Source organism: Mobula hypostoma, chromosome 26 (assembly GCF_963921235.1).
Source record: "Mobula hypostoma chromosome 26, sMobHyp1.1, whole genome shotgun sequence".
Classification (NCBI taxonomy): Eukaryota; Metazoa; Chordata; class Chondrichthyes; order Myliobatiformes; family Myliobatidae; genus Mobula; species Mobula hypostoma.
Genome location: NC_086122.1, coordinates 3,178,772 through 3,197,344, shown reverse-complemented (window position 1 = coordinate 3,197,344; position 18,573 = coordinate 3,178,772). Strand labels below are relative to the sequence as shown.

Below are 18,573 nucleotides of genomic sequence, written 5' to 3'. Positions count from 1 at the left end.
AGGAAAGTGCATGGGAGTAATCACCGGAAGTTAGAGAAATTGATGCTCTTGCTATCAGATTGGGGTACAGATGGAATATGAGGTGCTTCCCCTCCAACCTGAATGGAAGCAGTGGATGGACATCAAAATGGCAACAGGGAGTTAAGTTAAAATGGTTAGTCACCAGGAGATCTTGCGTTTTGCAATGGACAGAGGGAAAATGGTGATGGAACTCAACAGATCAGGCAATGTCAAAGGAAGGAAATGAATAGCCGGTGTTTCAGGTCAAGATTCTTTATTTGGATTGTGGTGTTTAGATCAAAGCTCAACAATGGTAGTGCTGTCACAGGGATGAAGGCTGGTTGTTGAATGGCTACTCCTTCTTCTGCTTATTATGTCCTGAAGACAACCTTTCCAATCACAGGTGGAGGGAGCTCTGTTGTTGAAGGAAAGCAAGATACTGTGAAGGCGCTGGTGTGGAAGTTGGTACTGAGAATAGATGAAGTGGAGATAGAAAAACTGGGAGACTGGAATGGAGTCATTAAACCTGAAATATTAATGTTGTTTCTCCTTCCACAAAGGCTGCCTGACTTCTTGAGTACTTCCAGCATTTTCAGCTTTAATTTGTTTGGCAAGCTTTTGGTTAACTACTTCATTCTATTCATCTATTCAATAGTTTATGTCACCACCATATCTAGGAGTTCATATCATTTGTGTGTGAAGACCTTCCTGGCATCCAGCTTATATTTGCCTTTCATCAGTTTCAGCTTGTGTCCCTGATACATATTTATTTTTCTTTAACTGGTCACAATGTATTTCTTTTTAAGGCTTCCTTTCATATTTTTTTCTCAATCATTCCTCAAGACTCAATTTTCTAATGCAGTACAATAACCTCACATATTTTTTCACACAGCAGAGCTATCAGAGCAATACTTACATCTTTTTGGCAGAATTTACTTCTGGGTTTTATTTTTTCAATGGCAACAGTCTTTGGAATTTTCTTTAATTCTCTATAATCTCACTACACTTGGAATTCTTGTCTTTGAATCAGGAGCAAATCACTAAGTCCTTCATTCAAGTGACATTGAACTAGCAAGTTAGAAACTGGCTCTCGTAAAAGGACATGCCAAACTTTCTCTCCTCACTCCATTGTCCAATTGAGTGAGGTTGAATAGCCCTTTACTTGACACATACACTAACATTTGCTACACAAAAACATGCTAGTTACAAGTGAAGGTCAGCATCATTCTCTTGATTTCTGTGTAAGTAATCCTGGAATACTTTCAAACCCTAGAGTACTGTATTGCAATATATATTATTCATGTTTTGAATTTATTTGATTGTAAACTTTATATTTAATAATTACATACTGTATATTCAGTAGAGATAGATACAACCCAATCAAAACTCAGTCAGTGTAGAAAAATCAGTAACTGCTGCTTTGAGTTATCTGAGCCAACAAAAAGTGTCTCTGATGACCTCCTTCACTCTCTTCATTGGCTGAGAAAGGTTCAGCCAGGTTCCACTCTCAAACCCTTTCACATGACTGCTCCTGGAAGGACATGATGGTTAGAAAAGGATTACTATGATATTCTCTGCATTCACAGTCTCTTCTTTCCTTTAGGTTTGCAGAAAGGGCATTTAGCAACAGCACTTTCCTCCAAGCATGCTCAGTCCCTCTATTACATGCTCGATGAACAATCTCAGTTTGTTTTTTTATTTTTATTTTATAATTGTTATTTTATTCAGTGATACTGCACAGAGTAGGCCCATCTGACCCTTTGAACAAGGTCCCAGCAACCTCACAACCCTGATTAACCCTAGCTTAATCATGGGACAATTCACAAGGACCAATTATCCCACCCAGCAGGTTGTTGGACTGTGGGAGGAAACCAGAGCACCAGGGAAAAACCATGGAGAGGACAGACAGAGATTCCTTATAGAATGGTGCTGGAATTGAACCCTGAACTCCAGAATGCACTGAGCTATAACAGCGTTGTGCCAACTGCTAATGCCACCATGTCACCCTCATGGTATACCAAACAGTTCAAAACTAAGGAGGTGTCACTACCGGCATTTCTGGGATTGTACTTCGCATTTTTATCAAACACTACCCAAGATAGTGCTGAGGGGCTTGGGGAGTGGTGCTGGAAGGATTGTACAAATTACATCTATTGTGTGGCTACACATACCTCTCTCCTCAGGAAGCAGTGGATAGTGATAATAACAAAGCCTTGAATGGAGTCAAAAACAGCAAACAATATTTGAAACAAAATTGATCGTCGATCAGTCATGGCTAGAACAGCTGACATCCAGGTCAGTGCAAGCAATGGCAGAACCACACAGGAGCTCCACAAGGATGCCCTAGAGGGAAAAGAGATGATTATTAATTTACACAGTAAGTGTGATTGATCATTTATGGACAATCACCGACGATAATACTGAAGGGTCTGAATCAAACTTTGTGCCAAGACTTCAATTAAAAAATGGAATTATCTAGCAATTCCATCACATTATATTTTTTGTTCTGTATCACATAATTGAAAATTTATTTGCCAGACAAAAGATGCCAACGACCATTTACAAATCACTTGGCACCACACCAGGAATTTGACTAAGCACTTACTTATGTGCTTTCCCTTTGTGTATTTTCTGCAATTTCCACATCAGTCTTTCATTCCTCTTGCAAATATTATTTGGCATTCCTGGCACAAATTGATCGCAAACTTTGACCCACTCCTGCTCTAATGTTTCTGATACCCCACTCCCACTGATAGCCTCAGCCCTCTAATGGTGGTTCGTCCAGCGTCGTCGAAGAAGACCTCGACACCATTAGTCACTTTGAGACTGGGTGTGGTGTGTTCGAAGATGACTGGTCAGGCCAATTCAGGCATGGAATGTCCTGGCGCATGTTGGGCAGACCTGCGTAGGCACTGCAGTTGTTGCGCTGGTGGCTCTGGACTTGCGCAGCTCGCGCTTATGTTGTGTTTCAGCAATGCGCCTTGCTTCATGAGCTCGACAGCCCTTGTGGATGAGGCTGCGTCAGGTAGGGCGGTTTTGTGCCAGCTTTTCCCAAGAGGTTGTGTCTATGTCAAATAACTTCAGGGAGGCCTTTAGTGTGTCTTTGTAACGTTTCTTCTGCCCTCCATGTGAGCGTCTTCCAGCAGAGAGTTTCCCAAAAAGGAGCTGCTTGGGTATGCGCTCGTCCGGCATGCGGATGACATGACCTGCCCACCGGGTCTGTGCTCTCATCAGCAGTGTGTGGACTGACGGTAGACTTGCTCTAGAGAGAACTTCAGTGTCTGGTACTTTATCAGCCATCTGATGCCTAATATTCTGCGAAGACAAGTCATGTGGAAATGGTTGAGCTGTCTTGCATGCCTTCGATACACAGTCCACGTTTCACAGGCATACAGGAGGGTAGTGAGTACCACAGCTCTGTAGACCTTCAGTTTTGTTGCTGGACTGATTCCTCGGTGTTCCCACACAGTGGAGCGCAGTCTACTGAAAGCAGAACTTGCCTTCGCTATTCTGCAGTTAACTTCTGTATCAATAGTCACTGCTCGGGAGAGGGTGCTGTCAAGGTAAGTAAACTGGTCCACTGCCTGTAGTTTCTGTCCATTGATTGTGATTTTCGGTTCTGTGTACGGTGCATGAGGAGCAGGCTGGTGCATGACTTCAATCTTTTTGATGTTGGTGGTGAGTCCAAAGTTGTCATAAGCCATGGAGCCCTCTAATACTGATGACACCAATCCCAATACCCTAATCACCCCACCACAACGGCTTGACAAATGGTGGATGGTTTTCAGTCACTTCATTTAGCTCTACTCCCAAACCCAAGCCCCAGTATTTATCCTTCTCCCCACTGAAACCACAGACACAAACCAGATGGTACAGCATCTTCTGTGGAAGGTGCTTTGTCCTTTCAGTGACATCAGAACCTGAAATTTGTAGCTGGTAGGCCCCAATTTTAAGTGAGCTGCAACAACATCCCTCTCCGGCAGTAACCTCGGGATTACTGTCCCACTCTTAATTCAAATTAAAAACCAAACTGAGATCTTTAAACTGTGTTAAAAATTAGACACCAAGGGGAACGTCAACTCAGACCATGAGGGGCCTGCGTGGGGCACATGGGCACACGGCCAAGTGGTTAAGGCGTTGGTCTAGTAACTTAAAGTCACCAGTTCGAGCCTCAGCTGTGGCAGCGTGGTTGTGCCTTTGAGCAAGGCACTTAATCACACATTGCTCTAGTCTGTGCGAAGAATGGCGCCCCACACAGACTTCCAATCTGCGCCTTGTAAGGCATGAAAAGGCATGACACCAACATCCTCTGTTATTGTTGACTTTGATTTTTACTTTCTTCTATTTGTTTTTTTTTCCTCCAATTACATCAATTCTATTTTATTTGGATAGCAGATGTCATTCAAAAATTAAGATAGCCTAATTTTTCTCGTTAACATCACCAAGAAAATGGTAACACAAGCAACAGGAAATCTGCAGATACTGGAAATTCAAGCAACACACATCAAAGTTGCTGGTGAATGCAGCAGGCCAGGCAGCATCTCTAGGAAGAGGTACAGTTGACGTTTCAGGCCGAGACCCTTCGCCATGCCTTCTGTATTTGATTCCACTTATCACCTATTGCCTCTGACTCTAACTCCACTCTCCAGCTCCATCTACCCATCATCCCCCTCCTCAGCTGGCTCCACCTATTGCCTGCCAGCTCTGTCCTCTGCAATCCCAGAATGATGACTATCCCTCTGCCTCCACATATGATACCAATACCTGACTCTCTGAGATCCCCCAGCAGTTTATTTTTGTTCCCAAAATATGCAGTTCGTTCCAAAATTCATTGAACAACCATTGGAAAATTAAGTTAAATTTGCTGCATTCTAGGAAGTTTTGAATTAAAATCAGATACCTGTATCTGAATTAAAAATCATGAGCAACACTCACACTGGAGGAAATCAGCAGGTCGGGCAGCATCCGTGGAAAAGATCAGTTTTGGGCTAGAACCCTTTGTCAGGACTGTAGAGGGAAAGGGCAGAGGCCCTATAAAGAAGGTGGGGGGAGGCTGGTAGGTTCCAGGTAAAAAACCAGTATGGGGAAAGACAAAGGGGTGGGGGAGGGGAAGCAGGGAGGTTTAACTTCAAACTTCCACCCAGCCCTCAAATTCACTTGGTCTATCACGGATACTTCTCTCTCCTTTCTCGATCTCTCGGTCTCCATTCTGGAGACAGACTGCACTGACAACTTCTACAAGCCCACTGACTCTCATAACTACCTCGACTATACCTCTTCCCACCCCGCCACATGGAAAAATGCCATTCCCTATTCCCAGTTCCTCCGTCTCTGCCACATCTGCTCCGAGGATGAGGTTTTCCGTTCCAGGACATCTCAAATGTCCTCTTTCTTTAAGGATTGTGGTTTCCCTTCTACTGTCATCAATGATGCCCTCACCCGCATCTCCTCCATCTCCCGCACTTCGGCTCTCACCCCATCCTCCCGCCACCACAACAAGGACAGAGTTCCCCTTGTCCTCACCTACCACCCCACCAGCCTCTGGATCCAACATATTATCCTCCGCAACTTCCGCCACCTTCAACAGGACCCCACCACTAAGCACATCTTTCCCTCTCCACCCCTCTCCGCCTTCCACAGGGATCGGTTCCTCCGTGACTCCCGGATCCACACGTCCCTCCCTACGGATCTCCCACCTGGCACTTATCCCTGTAAGCGTAAGTGCTACACCTGTCCCCACACCTCCTCTCTTGCCACCATTCAGGGTCCCAAACAGTCCTTCCAGGTGAGGCAACACTTCACCTGTGAGTCTGTTGGGGTGATCTATTGCATCCGGTGCTCCCGGTACGGCCTCTTCTACATCGGTGAAACCCGACGCAGATTGGGGGACTGCTTCGTCAAGCACCTCCGCTCCATCCGCCACAACAGACAGGATCTCCCGGTTGCCACCCACTTCAACTCTGCTTCCCACTCCCATTCAGATACGTCCATACATGGCCTCCTCTACTGCCATGATGAGGCTAAACTCAGGTTGGAGGAGCAACACCTCATATACCGTCTAGGTAGTCTCCAGCCCCTTGGTATGAATACAGAATTCTCCAACTTCCGGTAATTCCCTCCCCCTCCCTTCCCCTATCCCAGTTTCACTCTGCCCCCCCCCCCGCTGCCTATCACCTCCCTCATGGTCCTGCCTCCTTCTACTACCCATTGTATTTTCCCCTATTCCTTCTTCACCTTTCCTGCCTATCACCTCCCTGCTTCCTCTCCCCCACCTCCACCCCTTTGTCTTTCCCCTCACTGGTTTTTCACCTGGAACCTACCAGTCTTCTCCTTCCCACCATCCCCCCACCTTCTTTCTAGAGCTTCTACCCCTTCCCTCCACAGTCCTGACGAAGAGTTCCGGCCCGAAACGTCGACTGATCATTTCCACGGATACTGCCCGACCTGCTGAGTTCCTCCAGTGTGTTGTGAGTGTTGCTTTGACCCCAGCATCTGCAGATTATTTTGTGTTAAAATTCATGAGAATTGAAGAGTGAACCTTCTTGAGACAGCTTCTAGATACCCTAACCACGGGGTGTCTTGGCATGCATACACTTGTCAAGCCCCACAAGAATTTTGTACATACTGAAAGTCAGAGTCCAGCTTGAACTGACATCCTCCAAAAATCGAAGATAAAAAGATGAGTCAAAACTTAATGGGCACGACAATCATTTGAGTAGGATTCCCATTGCATAGTCCATTGTTCAAAACTGTGGAAATATTGTGCTACATTATCTGGTGATTTCTAACTCCATAATCACCTAAAAGGCTGTTCCAATGCCCTCAGGATCCTCCCGGCCAGCTATCGCATATCTACCACTTGGAATCTTGGGAAGGCTTGTAATCATTAATGACATAGGATCAAAAGTTTGACTTCTGATTTTTTCCAAACTAAGACATAACATCTCTAGAATTTATAGAGAATGGTGTAAAAAACAAAAAACATCCAGTGAGTAGCAGGTCTGTGGAAAAGAATGCCTTGTTAATGAGAGAGGACAGAGGAGAAAAGTTAAAGGGCAAAAGTTTAGGGATAACATGAGGGGGAATTTCTTTACTCAGAGTGGTGGCAGCTGTGTGGAACAAGCTTCCAGCAGAAGTGGTTGAGGCAGGTTTGATGTTGTCATTTAAAGTTAAATTGGATAGATATATGGACAGGAAAGGAATGGAGGGTTATGGGCTGAGTGCAGGTCGGTGGGACTAGGTGAGAGTATGAGTTCGACACAGACTAGGAGGGCCAAGATGGCCTGTTTCCATGCTGTAATTGTTATATGGTTATATATATATATATGGTTACATGGAAAAGATTCTCTTATCATCTTTTCCATAGAACCATAGAACACCACAGCACAGAAAACAGGCCATTCGGCCCTTCTATTCTCTGCCTAAACTTTATTCCGCTAATCCCATTGACCTGCACCTAGTCCATAACCCCCCAGACCTCTCCCATCCATGTATCTGTCCAATTTATTCTTAGAACTTAAGAGTGAGCCCGCATTTACCATGTCAGATGGCAGCTCGTTCCACACTCCCACCACTCTCTGAGTGAAGAAATTCCCCTTAAACCTTTCCTCTTTCACCCTAAAGCCATGTCCTCTCGTATTTATCTCTCCTAATCTAAGTGGAAAGAGCCTACTCGCATTTACTCTGTCTATACCCCTCAAAATTTTGTAAACCTCCATCAAATCCCCCCTCATTCTTCTACGCTCCAAGGAATAAAGTCCTAACCTGTTCAATCTTTCCCTGTAACTCAACTCCTGAAGACCCGGCAACATCCTAGTAAATCTTCTTTGCACTCTTTCAATCTTACTGATATCCTTCCTATATTTAGGTGACCAGAACTGCACACAATACTCCAAATTTGGCCTCACCGATGTCTTATACAACTTCATCATAGCATCCCAACTCCTGTACTCAATACTTTGATTTATGAATGCCAGGATGCCAAAAACCTTCTTTACAACCCTGCCTACCTGTGACGCCACTTTCAGGGAATTATGTATCTGAACTCCCAGATCCCTTTGTTCCTCTGCACTCCTCAGTGCCCTACCATTTACTGTGTATGTCCTACCTTGATTTGTCCTTCCAAAATGCAACACCTCACACTTGTCTGCATTAAATTCCATCTGTCATTTTCTGGCCCATTTTTCTATTTGGTCCAGATCCCTCTGCAAGCTTTGAAAGCCTTCCTCGCTGTTCATAACGCCTCCAGTCTTAGTGTCATCAGCAAACTTGCTGATCCAATTTACCTCATTATCATCTAGATCATTGATATAGACAACAAACAACAGTGGTCCCAGCACAGATCCCTGAGGCACACCGCTAGTCACAGGCCTCCAGTCTGAGAAGCAATCATCCACTACCACTCTCTGTCTTCTCCCACACAGCCAATTTCGAATCCAGTTTACAACCTCTCCATGGATAACTAGTGTCTGAACCTTCCAAACTAACCTCCTATGTGGGACCTTGTCAATGGCCTTATAAAGTCCATGTAGACAACATCCACAGCCTTTCCCTCATCTACTTTCTCTGTAATCTCCTCAAAAAACTCTCCAAGATTCATTAAACATGATCTACCACGCATAAAGCCATGCTGACTATCCTTAATCAGCCCTTGGCTGTCCAAATACTTGTATATCCGATCTCTGAGATCACCTTCCAATAATTTACCTACTACTGATGACAGGCCCACCTGTCTGTAATTACCTGGTTTACTTTTGGAGCCTTTTTTAAACAATGGAACAACAGGAGCTACTCTCCAATCCTCCGGCACCATACCCATGGCCAAGGACATTTTAAATATTTCTGCCAACGCCCCTGCAATTTCTACACTAGACTCTCTCAAGGCCCAAGGAAATATTATGTCAGGCCCGGGGAATTTATCTACCTTTATTCGCTGTAAGGCAGCAAGCACCTCCTCCTCTTTAATCTCTATATATTCCATGACACTACTGCTTGTTTCCCTTCCTTCCATATACGCTATGCCAGTTTCCTGAGTAAATACTGATGCAAAAAAACTGTTTAAGGTCTCCCCCATCTCATGAGGCTCCACACATAGATGACCACGCTGATCTTCTAGGGGACCAATTTTGTCTTTTACTCTTAATATACTTGTAGAAACCCTTTGGGTTTACCTTCACATTATCTGCGAAAGCAACCTCACGTCTTCTTTTTGCCTTCCTGATTTCTTTCTTTAGTATTTTCTTACATTTTCTATACTCTTCAAGTACCTCATTTGTTTCTTGTTGCCTATACCTGCTATACACCTCTCTCTTTTTCTTAACCAGATCACCAATATCCCCTGAAAACCAAGGTTCTCTATGCCTGTTGACTTTGCCTTTACTCCTGGCAGGAACATGCAAACTCTGCACTCTCAAAATTTCACCTTTGAAGGCCTTCCACATACTGAACACATCCTTGCCAGAAATCAACTTATCCCAATCCACTCTTCCTAGATCCTTTCTCATTTCCACAAAATTGGCCCTTCTCCAATTTAGAACCTCAGCTCGAGGACCAGAACTATCCTTATCCATAATTAACTTGAAACTAATGACATTATGGTCACTGGACCATAATATTTTCCTGACAATATTTTTCCAGGAGATTCTGTGACCTTCACATGTTAACATTTGGAGATATATTGTATCCATCCATAATTTCCAACTTCTTTTTCAAGACTATGCAATGCATCTTCTATCCATCCTCATGAATACAGCTGCTGAAATGGTACAAATATGATCCAGATGTAAGGTGTTGTATGTGTGTAAGTGGAGTGATTGTAACAAAGGGAATAAAAGCTGAAAATGATGGTAATATTCATCAGGTTTCCAGCTTTTTCTGATCTTCTTTTCCTCTTCCAGCATTTGAATTTTTTTTTTGATTTTCGTTCTTGATGGTTGCACATATTAACTGCAAATTATTTTGGAGGCAGATTTCAACTGAAATTACTGATTGGAGCGAATGGCTTGGATGAACTATCAGAAAGTGTTCAAGTAGGGACACAGGAGTGGGAATCTCTCATTCCTAATATCAGACAAGAGAAGAGGGGAATGATTAGGGACGTAAAAGGACAACATTTCCAATCAGATAAGTAGAAGGCTATACATGAATATGAAATCCATTCTATCTTGGCAAACGAGTTAAATTGATCAACATCTTCAAGATTAGGTTCTCCAAAACTGGTACAGATTGAGCCTATACCCTGGATACTGCACGAGCCTTCTGTCAGCATGTGGATTTCCAGTCATGGTCCGCACCATTTTTAACAGGTCTGCAGCCCAATGAAGTAGCAACAACTTTTGCCTTGTTGTCACAACTACGGACTCTGCCTCTGGGTCTGCATGCACTCGCAGATGGGCTGCACAACAGGTTTGGCAATCATACTCAGAATTACGCACATTTCAGCCAACTACTGCTTCATTGTGGTGGTATTTAATTCCTTTCTTTGTGTTTCAGTCTTGTCGAGACCAAAAGCCAATGCTCCCTGTATACCATTGTCCTAGTTCAGGGAAAGAAGACTACCATTTAGACCTATACTGTTAAGGAGCATTATTTAATTAGTATTTAGCCACTACTCCTGAGTAGCTGTATCAGTGTTAGTTTTAGTTTGAAAGTTCTAGCTGATGGCCCTGTTGGCCTAGCATTTATTGCTTTCCTTTATTTCTGCACAGTTCCGATTAAAAGGCAGTGATCTGTGATTGGCTTCAGTGTCTGTCTCTCTCGTCGTAACACGTAGTCACTTGTATCGTGACTAATCTCTCTGTTGCCTCTCATGAATCAATGCATCGTGTGAACATACAGACATGAATTACTGGCTGCAATTTTAGGCCACAATTCAATCACATCATGCATGAAAATGCATCACGTGATTGGATCTCAAGTCTTGATTTGCACTAATATGGCATTTTCAAGCAAGCCAAAGGATTTTGCAAGCATGGAAACAGTTCTGGTCAACATTAGACGTGCAACAGCCCATTTGGAATCAGAAGGTTTCTATAGGCAACAAGCTGATCACGAATTGATTTCCTTCTGTGACAGTTCCTTGGGAGTCTTGTTTCTATTCCATTTCTGAGTGGACTGATAATGCCAAACTCTGAAGTTCAACACAAAGCTTTGTGTGACATGGATAAAAAAGTTACTTCCAGTTTGGTTTCCTCCACTGGGTACTTCCTGAGGGGCCTTGCCAGTGTGCTGTAGTTTTATTTCCAGAGGCAGAATTGATCTTAGTGGCAGATTTCATGTTGTCAGGTGAATTTCAATGGCAGTTTTCCAATAAGTAGTGACATGGCCCAAACTCTGGACCACACAGTAAGTATCCCTACAAATTGACTCCTGATCCTGCCCTGTTCTGGCTGCATCTGCATCCTCCAGGACAGTGTTATTATGAAGATCACCTTCTGTTGAGATACACAATAGATTTCATTTTTGCTTAGCTGACAGCAGTTCAATGAGAACAAGAAGTTTTGAGAGAGGATCTGGCCAAAGTTAATTGGAAGGGAACACTGATAGGGATGATGGGAGAGCAGCAATGGGTGGAGTTTCTGGGAACAATTCAGAAGGCATAGTATCCTATCCCAAAGAAGTAGTATTCTAAAGACAGGATGACACAACTGTGGCAGACGAGAGAAGTCAAAGGAAAATAGTGGGAAGTTAGAGGCTTAGGAAGTTTTAGAAACCAACAGAAGGCAACTAAAAAAACCATAAGGAGAGAAAAGATGAAATACAACAGCTAGACAATAATATAAAAGAAGTGGTCACGTGGCCAAGTGGTTAAGGCATTGGACTAGTGATCTGAAGGTCGTTAGTTCGAACCCCAGCCGAGGCAACGTGTTGTGTCCTTGAGCAAGGTACTTAATCACACATTGTTCTTCGACGATACTGGTGCCAAGCTGTACGGGTCCTAATGCCCTTCCCTTGGACAACATTGGTGTCGTGGAGAGGGGAGACTTGCAGCATGGGCAACTGCGTACATTCCATACAACCTTGCCCAGGCCTGCGCCCTGGAAAGTGAAGAATTTCCAGGCTCAGATCCATGGTCTCGCAAGACTAACAGATGCCTTTATATAAAAGAAGATACCAAACATTTTTTCAGACACTGTATAAAAGGAGTAAAAGAGAGCGAGAGTAGATATTGGACTGCTGGAAAGGTAGCAATGGGGAACAAAGAAATAGCAGACAAACTTGTATTTTACATCAGTCTTCTCTGTGGAAAGCTGCCATAAAATTGAAGGTGTCAGGGGGCGAAGTGAGTGTAGTTGCTATTACTAAGGAGAAGGTGCTTACAAAGCTGAAAGGTCTGAAGGTAGAAAAGTCACCTGAAACTGATGAACTATAACTCTGGGTTCTGAAAGAGGTAGCTGAAGAGATTGTGCAGGCAGTTGTAATGATCTATTGTGGCGACCCATTTTCTAGCACCCACGAACCGGCTCACGAAACAGCACGCGCAGGCAGAGGGCCGGCCCCAAAAAGGGCGCCAGGCCATCTTCACCAGCAGGGGGAAAATCCTGCGCGCGGAAAGGGTCTGGGAATATGCAATCCCCACAGCAGTCCCGCCCAGGGAGGACGGGAACGGGAAGGATTTAAAGCAGGCCGCGAAGTTTGAATAAATCTCTTTATTGCAACTCCAACTCACCGACTCCGTGTGGTTATTCTAGCGCTGTGTGTAGCACACAGCTACATTTGGTGACCCCGACAGCCCAAACGATATTTGGGCCAGAGATGACCGACGCCGCATCTGTTCACGCAGTTTCGTTACAACTGCCAAGCTTTTGGCCGCTGAGACCCTGTCTGTGGTTCGAACAGGCAGAAGCAGAATTCCACATTCGGCAGATAACCTCGGAGTCCACTCGCTACTATTACGTGCTGAGCTCCCTCGACCAGGAGACTGCTGCACAAGTTGAGGAGTTTATACAGTCGGCCCCGGAGAACGGTAAATACACAGCATTCAAAGCCCTGCTCATAAGGACTTTTGGACTCTCACAGCACGAACGAGCACGCCGCCTAATGCACCTGGATGGTTTGGGAGACAGGCCGCGGTCGGCATTAATGAACGAAATGCTGGCCCTGGCTGAAGGACACAAACCCTGCCTCATGTTTGAGCAGGCGTTCCTAGAGCAACTGCCCGAGGATATACACCTGCTGCTGTCCGACACAGATTTCAGCGACCCCCGGGAGGTGGCGGCCCAGGCAGATGCGTTGTGGAATGCTAAGAAGGAGAGAGGGGCGTCCGTCGCACAGATCACCAAGCCGCGTGCCCAATGACAGACCAGACCAGGCCCGGCAACAGAGCCCAACGAACAATGGTGTTTCTACCACCAGCGGTGGGGCACAGAGTCCCGCCGCTGTAGACCACCCTGCAAATTCCCGGGAAACACCAAGGCCCAGCCGCCGCCGACCGCTACAGCGGCTGGCCATCAGGACAGCCTCCTGTATGTCTGGGACAAGCAGTCGGGACGCCAATTTTTGGTCGACACCGGAGCGGAGATCAGCGTTTTACCTCCAACGAGTTACGACACCCGCAACAGAGAACCCGGACCACCCTGAGGGCCGCAAATGGCAGCACAATACGAACCTACGGCACCCGCACGGTGCGGCTACAGTTCAGCTCCAGCCGGTTCACGTGGGATTCACACTGGCCGCCGTGGCCCAACCACTCCTGGGGGCAGATTTTCTGCGAGCCCACAGCGTGCTGGTCGACCTGCAAAGGGAAGCGACTAGTCCACGCCAAGACTTTTCAAACGTTCTCCCTGGGTGAAGCAAAGTTGCCAACCCCACACCTAGACTCCATCACGCTGCCCAACGATGAATTCACTAGGGTCCTGGCAGATTTCCCATCAGTACTGACACCGCAGTTCACGGCAGCCATGCCCAGACACGGAGTACAGCACCATATCCTGACCCAGGGACCACCCCTCCACGCCCGTGCTCGAAGGCTTCCCCGGGACAAGTTCCGACTGGCGAAGGAGGAGTTCAAGAAGATGGAGGAATTGGGGATCATACGATGGTCCAACAGCCCATGAGCCTCCCCCCTGCACATGGTGCCCAAGGCAACGGGGGGCTGGAGACCATGCGGTGACTACCGCAGACTGAACGAGGCTACAACGCCAGACCGCTACCCTGTGCTGCATATTCAAGACTTTGCAGCAAACCTAGATGGCGCAAGGATCTTTTCCAAGGTAGACCTCGTCCGGGGATACCATAAAATCTCGGTACATCCAGACGACATCCCCAAAACAGCACTCATCATCCCGTTTGGACTTTTCGAATTCCTCCGAATGCCGTTTGGTCTAAAGAATGCTGCACAGACGTTCCAGCAGCTAATGGACGCGGTGGGATGCGACCTGGACTTTGCATTCATCTATTTGGACGACATCCTCATAGCCAGCAGTAGTCGTCAGGAGCATCTGTCCCACCTCCGCCAGCTCTACTCCCGCCTGAGTGAATTCGGCCTTACAATCAATCCAGCCAAATGCCAGTTCGGACTCGACACCATCGACTTCCTGGGCCACAGGATTACTAAAGACGGGGCAACCCCTCTGCCCGCCAAGGTAGACGCAGTCCGCCACTTCCCCCGACCCAACACAATCAAAAGCCTGCAGGAATTCGTGGGTATGGTGAATTTCTACCACCGTTTCCTCCCCTCAGCAGCCCGAACCATGCGCCCCCTGTTCACTCTAATGTCGGGTAAGGGCAAGGACATTACCTGGGACGAAGAGGCCGCAGCCGCTTTCGTTAGAACCAAAGAAGCCTTGGCAAACGCCGCGATGCTAGTGCACCCCAGAACGGACGTTCCTACTGCCCTCATGGTGGACGCATCCAACACAGCAGTCAGTGGAGTGCTGGAACAACTCATCGAGGGTCGCTGGCAACCCCTGGCGTTCTTCAGCAAACACCTACGACCACCCGAACTCAAATACAGTGCTTTCGACCGGGAGCTATTGGCACTATACCTGGCAATCCGAAATTTCAGGTACTTCTTAGAAGGTAGGCCCTTCACCGTGTTTACAGACCACAAACTGCTTACCTTTGCATTCACGAAGGTGTCCGACCCCTGGTCGTCCCGCCAGCAGCGACATCTGTCCTACATCTCCGAGTAGACGACGGACATCCGGCATGTCTCAGGAAAGGACAACGTCATGGCGGACGCACTATCCAGACCTACCATACAGGCCCTGTCCCAGGGGGTGGACTATGCAGCGCTGGCAGAGGCACAGCAGGCAGACGCTGAGATCCCCAGTTACAGGACTGCAGTCTCCGGTTTGCAGCTCCAAGACCTCCGCGTAGGCCCAGGTGAGAGGACCCTACTATGTGACGTAGCTACTGGCCAACCCCGCCCCGTCGTCCCAGCAGCCTGGCGCCGGCGGGTGTTCGAGTCCATTCACAACTTAGCGCACCCCTCCATCAGGACCACCGTCCGGCTGGTCGCCAACAGGTTCGTGTGGCATGGACTTCTTAAGCAGGTCAGTGAATGGGCCAAAACGTGCATGCAGTGCCAAACGGCCAAGGTGCAGCGGCACACCAAGGCTCCACCGCAGCGGTTCGAACCCACCCGCCGGAGGTCGACCACATCCATGTGGATATCGTGGGGCCCCTGCCAGTGTCACGAGGAGCGCGGTACCTCCTAACTATGGTAGACCAGTTCACCAGATGGCCAGAGGCAGTCCCGCTCACCGACACCACCTCCGATTCCTGCGCCCGAGCACTGATCGCAACCTGGGTAGCCCGCTTCGGGATACCGGCCCACATTACCTCCGACAGAGGCGCCCAGTTCACCTCCAGCCTGTGGTCGGCTGTGGCCAGTCTGTTGGGAACACAGCTACACCTCACAACTGCCTACCACCCACAGTCGAACGGACTAGTGGAGCGTTTCCACCATCACCTGAAGTCGGCTCTCATGGCCCGCCTGGAAGGGCCTAACTGGGTGGATGAGCTTCCCTGGGTCCTGCTCGGAATCCGCACGGCGCCCAAGGAAGATCTGCACACCTCGTCGGCTGAGTTGGTGTACGGCGCACCCCTGGTAGTCCCAGGAGAGTTCATACCAGCCCCAAAGGGGCAAGAGGAAGAACCCACAGCAATCCTGGACAGACTACGGGAGAGGCTCGGTAACCTGGCCCCCATCCCCACTTCACAGCACGGACGGAGCCCGACCTGCGTACCCAAAGACCTGCAGAACTGTAAGTTTCTTTTTGTACGACGGGGCGGACACCGGGCACCGCTACAGCGACCCTACGAGGGGCCATTTAAGGTGATCAGGAACAACGGGTCCACGTTCGTGCTGGACATTGGGGGGAGAGAGGAGTTTTTCACGGTGGACCGACTCAAATCAGCCCATGTGGACTTGGCGCAGCCGGTCCAGGCTCAGGCACCGCGGCGCAGGGGCAGACCTCCCAAACAGAGGCCGATCCAGACTGTGGACATTGGGGGAGGTATCGCCAGTTCTGGGGGGGGGGGGGTTATGTGGTGACCCATTTTCTAGCACCCACGAACCGGCTCACGATACAGCGCGCGCAGGCAGAGGGCCGGCCCCAAAAAGGGCGCCAGGCCATCTTCACCAGCAGGGGGAAAATCCTGCATGTGGAAAGGGTCTGGGAATATGCATCCCGCACAGCAGTCCCGCCCCAGGGAGGGCGGGAACGGGAAGGCTTTAAAGCAGGCGGCGAAGTTTGAATAAATCTCTTTATCGCAACTCCAACTCACCGACTCTGTGTGGTTATTCTAGTGCTGTGTGTAGCACACCGCTACACTATCTAGATTGGCAAGGTATTGAGTCCATTCTTAAGGACAAGGTTTCAGGTGGCACATGATAAAACAGACCAAAGTCAGCATGGTTTCCTCAAGGGAAAATCTTGCCTGACAAATCTGTTAGAATTCTTTGATGTAATAATAAGCAGAGCAGACAAAAGGAGAATCAGTGGGCGTCGTTTACTTGGATTTTCAGAAGGCCTTTGCCAAGTTGCCACATATGAAATTGCTTAACAAGAATAGAACCTATGGTATTACAAGAAAGATACTAGACCATAAGACCATAAAACCATAACACACAGGAGCAGAAATGCACTAGCAAAGATAGAAAATTGACTGATGGGTAGGAGGCAAAAAGTCAGAATAAAGGGGCCTTCTCTGTTTCATTCATGGAAACTGATGGTATTCCACAGGGTTCGGTGATGGAATTTTTTTTATATGTTGGTGTCAATGATGTGGATGATGAAATTGAGAGCTTTGTGACTAAGCTTTCAGATGATATGAAGATAGGTGAAGAGAAAGGTAGTTTTGAGGAGGCATGAAGTCTGCAGAAGAGCTCAGACAGTTTGAAAGAATGGGCAAAGAAGTGGCAGATGGAATATAGTGTAGGGAAATGTATGGTCATTCATATTGGTAGAAGGAATAAAGGTGTAGGCTGTTTTCCAAACAGAGAGAGAATTCAAAAATCAGAGGTGCAAAGGGACTTGGGAGTCCTTGTACATGATTTTCTGAAGGTTAACTTGCAAGTTGAGTCAGTGGTAAGGAAGACAAATGTATTCATTTTGCGAGGACTAGAATATAAAAGCAACAGTGTAATGATGAGGCCTAATGATTAATCAGACTGCTGTTGGAATATTGTGAACAGTTTTGGGCCCCTTATCAAAGAGAAAGATGGGTTGGCATTGGAAAGGGTCCAGAGGAGGTTCACGAGAATGATCCTGGGAATGAAAGGGTTAATGTATGAGGAGTTTTTGATGGCTCTGGGCCTGTAATTGCTGGAGCTTAGAAGGATGATGGGGGATCTCACTGAAACCTATCAAATATTTAAAGGCCTAAAGAGAGTGGATGTGGATTGGGTGTTTTCAAATGTCGGGGAGTCTCGGACTAGAGAACCCAGACTCAGAATACAAGGATGTCGAGGAATCTCTTTAGTCAGATGGTGGTGAATCTGTTCAATTCATTGCTACAGATGGAGGTGGATGTCAAGTTGTTGGGTACACTTAACAAGAGGTTGATATGTTCTTGATTACTAAGGGTCTCAAATGTTCTGAGGTAAAAGCAGGAGAATAAGTTTGAGACTCAAGTCAATGATGAAGGAATGGTACAGCAGACTCGATGGGCTGAATAACCTCATTCTGTTCCTGTGTCTTATGGTCTAATAATGCCAGAGGATTCTCTCAATGCATATGCTCATGGTGCCAGTATCTGAAGCATACTTTCTACCAGGATAGCAGCCGCAGGCTTATCTTCTTCTGCCTGATCTCTCTGCTGTTTGAATGTAGGAGGCATAAATAACTGATGGTAGTGGACAGTGAAGGGACGTTGGGGTTCTTCCCTGGTGAATCATCAAGGATAAGGAGATTCATGCCTTATCTCTCAATTGCTTTCAGCTGCCCGAATGCCCTTTAACAAAAGGAAATCTCTCTTGCAGAGCAGTCAGTATGTGAGTTCAAGAGGTCACCTCTATGGAATAACATGCCAATTACATGTGATAGAGCACTATTTTGTTTTGTGTATTTTATTTAGAGACACAGCACATAACAGGCCCATCTGGTCCAATGAGCCCAATTACACCCA

At 46.9% G+C, this 18,573-nt stretch overlaps 1 protein-coding gene across 7 annotated transcripts in view; it reads right to left on the bottom strand.

The window, feature by feature from the left end:
- Positions 1 to 18,573, bottom strand: part of LOC134338213 (adhesion G protein-coupled receptor B2-like) — a 1,212,788-nt gene that overhangs the window by 146,051 nt on the left and 1,048,164 nt on the right. For all 7 annotated transcript variants that reach the window (XM_063033890.1, XM_063033884.1, XM_063033886.1 and 4 more), the window contains one exon: positions 2,172 to 2,343. In XM_063033890.1, the coding sequence (XP_062889960.1) occupies positions 2,172 to 2,343 (172 nt within the window). The remainder of the gene's footprint in view (positions 1 to 2,171; positions 2,344 to 18,573) is intronic.